Source organism: Nematolebias whitei, chromosome 13 (genome assembly GCF_014905685.2).
Source record: "Nematolebias whitei isolate Nwh7 chromosome 13, NemWhi1, whole genome shotgun sequence".
Taxonomy (NCBI): domain Eukaryota; kingdom Metazoa; phylum Chordata; class Actinopteri; order Cyprinodontiformes; family Rivulidae; genus Nematolebias; species Nematolebias whitei.
This window is the reverse complement of record NC_056510.1, coordinates 29139445-29145582: the sequence shown is the minus strand read 5'-3', so window position 1 is coordinate 29145582 and position 6138 is coordinate 29139445. Positions and strand designations below refer to the sequence as shown.

At 39.0% G+C, this 6138-nt stretch overlaps 1 protein-coding gene across 2 annotated transcripts in view; it reads left to right on the top strand.

The window, feature by feature from the left end:
• scel (sciellin) overlaps window positions 1-3682 on the top strand; it is a 16905-nt gene extending 13223 nt beyond the window's left edge. For both annotated transcript variants that reach the window (XM_037686587.1, XM_037686586.1), the window contains 7 exons: window positions 1264-1314; window positions 1399-1443; window positions 1538-1600; window positions 1680-1754; window positions 2580-2688; window positions 3009-3111; window positions 3229-3682. In XM_037686587.1, the coding sequence (XP_037542515.1) occupies window positions 1264-1314; window positions 1399-1443; window positions 1538-1600; window positions 1680-1754; window positions 2580-2688; window positions 3009-3111; window positions 3229-3245 (463 nt within the window). In that variant the 3' untranslated portion in view covers window positions 3246-3682. The remainder of the gene's footprint in view (window positions 1-1263; window positions 1315-1398; window positions 1444-1537; window positions 1601-1679; window positions 1755-2579; window positions 2689-3008; window positions 3112-3228) is intronic.
• Window positions 3683-6138: the final 2456 nt, after the last annotated feature.

Sequence of the window (6138 nt, the reverse complement as noted above, 5' to 3'; positions counted from 1 at the left end):
TAGTATAGTTGTAGTATCAGAGGTTTAGTAATACAGTATAGTATAGTTGCAGTATTAGATGTTTAGAAATACAGTGTAGTATAGTTGTAGTATTAGAGGTTTAGTATTATAGTATAGGTATAAGTTAGGTGGTAACTTTTAGTGGTTTGCAGCTTCGTGATTTGTTAACTTTTTCTAAAACACTTCAGCACTTTATATAAACAGTGCACCCAAGGTAACATTTCTGAACCATATTTATAAAACTAAATGAGGTGTGGTGGCACAGAGGTTCGAGAATGTGGGCCTATGATAGGAAGATTGCCGGTTCACCTCATGGTACTGACAACATCAAAAATGTGGGTGGGATAAGTGAAGCACCCACACTTGTCTCCACCCTCATTTGCCCCACTCTGAGCCCTTGAGCAAGGCCTTTAACCCCCACCATCTTCTCCCCTGGGTGACCTAGACAGCAGCTCTCTGCTCCACACAGAGGGCTGTGGTAGCTTGATCATCTGTGAATGTGTCAGGAAGGACTTCCGGCGTAAAAAGAATAATCGCCAAGTATTTGTGCGACTTAGTTCGCTGTGTCGACTCCTGAAGAAGGGAGCAGCAGAAAGAAAAAAGAAAAGAAATTATAAAATTACAAAAAGTTAACAAATCATGAAGCTGCAAACCACTAAAAGTTACCACCTAAATTAAGCCTTTACTATAATACTAAACTGCTAATACTACAACTATACTATACTGTATTTCACAAGTCAAACAAGGTAGTAAAGTCACTGGTCATCAACAAATGACACTCACAGACCTGTACAGTCAGGTTCTGGGGAAAAAAAGCAATACAGGTTTACAATGACCCAACTCATTCACTGCAACCATTATTCAGGTTGGTACCATCTGGTAGAAAACTGCTGGTTCCACTGGTGAAGAAAAATGGGTACAAAAAGTCATTTGTTCCCTCTGCGGTGAATGTACTTAACAAGGTCCTATTTAAACGCAGTCTCACATAACAAACCACTGTCTGCTGAGATGTTTTCATATTCTAATGTATCGTGTATTTTAGAATGGTTTTAACTGAATGTTTTAAATTGATTTAGCAAAGCTTGGTTTTAAAGTTTTTTAATCACATTTTTATCTTATGTTGTTTTTATAAGCCAGATGTCAAAGACAAATCTCCATTTAATTGAATGTTATGGACAATAAAGTTGAATTGATTGATTGATTGAAAGCTAAATAAGCTCCATCACTATATTTAAGCTAATTATTTGCCTCTTTCATGCTCAGTTACAGCTCGTACACTGATGATATTCCGTCCACCCGCACCAACTCGTACAGGTAAAACTGTCAGCTAACATCTATTGTCAGAAACTGTAGTTGTGGTTTTCTGCTGTCGCTAATTGTTTCTGTTTGTTCACTCAGCGACAGCTACAGTAAAACCTACTCATACTCAAGACCAGACTCCAGGTACAAGAGAGAGAGAGAACTAAGACCCTTACGTGCAGTAATACACAATAAATTGGACATAAATGTAACTTTTGCTCTCTGGTTTTGCCTTTAGCAGTTATGAGTACACCAGTATCACCAGTTCATCTCTGCATAGCTCACCTTCGTACAAGAGCAGGTATGAGATGATCATACACATTTTGATTCAACATGCATCAATCATACGTGAAGCTAAAACAACTCTGTCACTCTCACAGCTGGTCAGATGATAGTCAGACAGATTCGATCTACTCCAAGTCTTCCAACAAGAGCCTTTATCAAACTCCTGAAAGGTAAGAGGACAACAACAGTGTGAATACCTGTACCTCAGTCAACCTGTCAACTCAGCCCTGACTTGAGATCAGTGCTAATGTCAGCATGTCCATATGCTTACAATGACATGCTAACATGCTGATGGAAATCAGTTCCTTTGAGTTTTCCACGCTCATCAACTTTGGTTAGCATGTTGGCATTCAACAAGCGAGTAAACAAACACAAGCCCGACTGAAACTGTGACATGATAAGGATGAAGGAGCCATCAAAGCATGTCTAATTCAAGGTCAAGGTTCTTTATCGTCATTCGCATCACATGTGGTACATGAGGTGGAACGAATTTGTGTACACAGGGTCCCAGTTACATCCAACAATAGCAAAAATATAAAGTATAAAAAGAAACAGTATTTAAAGATCTAAGGTATACACCAAGATATATGTTAAGTGCTAATAATGTAAAATAATATGGTATATTAAACAGCAGCCCGAACATGAGGCTGTAGTGAGTAGATGGTTATGACTGAATACAGCAGCATGAGAAAATCAGCAAAACTCACTCGAAAGCAAAATTCACCAAAACCTTTAGGTTTCCTTATCCATAAAACTTTGATGTCTTAAACAGTTCAAAAGTTTAAATAAGTAAAATTATTGATTATTATTATTAAAATCTGGCAGTTGTGATTATCTCTTAGTTACCTCATATATTCTTGTAAATGCTTCAAGCTCCTGCGGCGATGCGTTTAACTGTGTGGTTGATGAGTCGAGGTCTTTTAGAAAATGTCTCTTTACATTACCAGCGTTTGTGTTCGTCAAATATTTTTTTAAAAAGTTTTTTTTCGACGCAGAACCGTGCTTGAGAAGGATCTGTGCACCGTCTGCCGTAAGCCCTTCACAGGAGATGCCAAGATGGTCCTGGATGACGTGAGCATCAACTGCCACGCTGCCTGCTTTAAAGTAAGCATCGTGACTTTAATCACTTAGCAACAAATAACTGTTTTAGTGTTTTCCAAACAAAATTTACAGAATACCTTTAAAATCCAACTCATTTTAAATGTTAATTTGAATATAATTAGGTTTGCCTACATCAAACATAAAGATCCTTTCTACCATTATGCACACATCGGCATTAGATTGATGCATTTATCACGTAACATTCATTCAAAAGCATATAGTCGCTTAGAAATGCTTACATAAATGTGCTTGGTGACATTCAGCCAGCAGCTGTCAACATCTGTATGTATCCTTCGATCGAACATCTGTTTGTGTTTTGGCAGTGTCAAGTCTGCAACAGCTCTCTGAGTAATCTGAAAGCTGGGGACAGCATGTGGGTCTACAAACGCATGGTGCACTGTGAAAACTGCTTCGAGACCACCAGAGGTGAATGAATACGTGCTCCACCATCCTGGAGATGACAAATGACTAAACCTGTAATAGTTTTTAATGCTTGTACAGAAATCCTAATGAAACTGGTGTTTTCTCGTTTTCCTCCTGCAGACAAATGGCGTCGCTGAACCTCAGGGATTATTCAGCTTATTGCATCACAATGCCATTGGGTGACGTGGGTTCTGGCGTTTTAATAAACTGAGAGTGGGGGCTTTGACGAATCACAGTTACATCACATGATTTTTAAATATGACTTTTTAGTACATGCATGGCACACGGTTAAAATGTAAGTGTGTTGTTATGATGTTGCTGTCTCTGTATCTACCTCTTTACAGTAACTCACTCCTTATTTTCTCTTTAATGTGCAGCTTTTTAAGGGATTCTTGTGGCTAATATATTAAAAAAAAAAACTTTTTACACTGTTGAGGGCCGGGGGCTTTTTTTTTTTGTGCAATAGAAGCAAAGACAAATTATTTTATCTTATATGTATCAGCAAATGAAAATGTCCCAGTTTTTTTTTTTTTTTTTTTTAGCTTCTAAGTTATTGTATGACAACAAGCAGGATGGAACAGAATCTCAAATTTAAAAAGGATTTTGTAAAATTTGTTGACCTTAAAGAAGATGTTTTTGAATCGTTCTGGTGTTTTTAAGACAAAATGTAGTTTAACTGGTCTTTGCTGTGGACATGTGGTGCTCTCTACAATATTCTGAGGGGGGTTGATGGTTTTATGTTTGCATCATTTGCTCGCAACTTTGTGGGTCTTTACCGATGTCTAACTTGTCTTCATTTTGAAATTAGCAATTTAATGATTTAGCAGCAATTAGTGGTCTGCAATACTGGAATTGGTATTGTGCCCAATACCCGTCTCAAGTACTTGTACATGGACTCATAAAAGCACCCAGATACTTAGAAGAATACCACTTTTATGTTTGCTGATGTACTTCCCTCTTCCACTTTGCAACTAACCGAGGACAAAAAAATTAAAAAGCCCATAAGTTGGAGATATTTGAAGATAAACACAGATGTTTAGACAGCAGAATGTTTAACGTGTTCTTAATAAAAGAAACGTCTTTTTAAAGTCAATGTATGTTTAAGTACCAACACATTAACTGCTCTGTATCTGTACTCAGTATTGGCAAGTGCCCTAACTGAAGTAGCTGTACTTGTACATGGAAAAAAAAACTAGTATTGGGACACTCCTAGCATCAATGTATGTTCAATTCCTTTGCAACTATGATATTATACAAAATCATGTGTGTAATTTTTAAATGCACCTGAATATAACGAGTTTTGAACTTGGCATTCTTCATTTATTGTAGGAAACCTTGTACTATGAGCAACATTTTCATTTAGTTTAACTGTACACGGTGTATACTGGTTTCAGTAGCCACATTGTTTTGATGGTTGTTAACTAGTTTTTCTAAAAATGTCAGTGTTTACCATAATGTGCCAGGAGTTTACTTCGATTGGATGTAAATTTACAAACTGAGAGTATATCTCAGGAGCTCACAAAGTCCGGACTCTGGTCCAGATCCTGACAGAATAAGTCGATCCAGACCCAGCTCACGTATTTTAAAAGCATTGCATTAAAATGCATCAGGACATCCCAGTGAAGGTTACTACTCTTATAAGAGGAGTGTACAAGCATTACTGTATACATAAATATAATTCCTGTAGCCTCAAATGTGCAAACATTTTAAACCACCCTCAAGCTCGTTCTGTTTACTTTTGAGTAAGTCAGACATCTTTACGGTCTTCATCAGTAGTTCTTGGGCTTTCTGAAGTTTTTCTTGGGACCTTTTCTGACCGTGATCTTATAAAGTGAACAAGTGCAGGACAGAAGAGGACGTGTCAGGCCTAAAAGTTTATCTATAGCAGATAAATCCACAAAGATGGCTTCCTTTACTCCTCTCTCAAACCGTCGTTCCTCTCTATCCAGGATGTGAACATCTTCATCCCTGAAAGAGTGACCGCTGGCCTGGAGATGAGTGTAGACCGCAGAGTCCTGGCCTGATGATGTTGATCTTCTGTGCTGGGCCATCCTTTTGGCCAGTGGCTGTTTAGTTTCCCCGATGTAAGACTGATCACAGCCCTCCTGACACTGAGGTTACAAGAGGTCACACAAAAAGAAGTTGATAGATTGCCTGAAAATTTTGGAGCAGGACAAGGCTATTGACCGTATTCTGTACCACAGACTGTACCCAGGGGAGGCCACACCTAGTCTGTATGGTTTACCTAAAATCCACAAACAAGGTGTACCTTTAAGACCTATTGTTAGCATGATTAACTCTGTCACTTAAAATGTTTCCAAATATCTGGCGTCTGTACTCATCCCTTTAGTTGGCAGCTCAGAACACCACATACAAAACACCATGGACTTTGTGGATAAGGTGAGGGATGTCATCATGGAGACTGATGAAACAATGGTCTCTTTTGATGTCACATCACTCTTTACGTGCATTCCTGTTGATGATGCAGTAGAGGTGGTCAGTTTAAAATTAAAATCAGACACCACTCTGAGCAGCAGGACCACGCTTTCCACAGAACAACTGTGTCAACTCTTGAAACTGTGCCTGCAGTCAACCTGCTTCACATATGGGGAGCAGTATTATAGGCAGAAACATGGGTGTGCTATGGGGTCTCCAGTTTCTCCTATTGTTGCCAACCTGTACATGGAGGAGGTAGAAAAGAGAGCCTTGACGTCCTTTTCAGGGACACCACCAAGTCATTGGTTCAGGTATGTTGACGACACCTGGGTTAAAATTAAATCTCAGGAAGTCCAACATTTTACTGACCACATCAACTCTGTGGATAAATACATCAAGTTCACACGAGAAGATGTAAAAAATGGCAAGTTGGCTTTCTTGGACTGTGAGGTCTCAGTCTCTGATACAGGACATTTGCAAACCGAGGTGTACCGCAAACCCACCCACACAGACCAGTATTTGCAGTTTGACTCCCATCACCCTTTGGAGCACAAGTTAGGAGTCATCAGGACTCTGTATCACAGAGCAGACAGC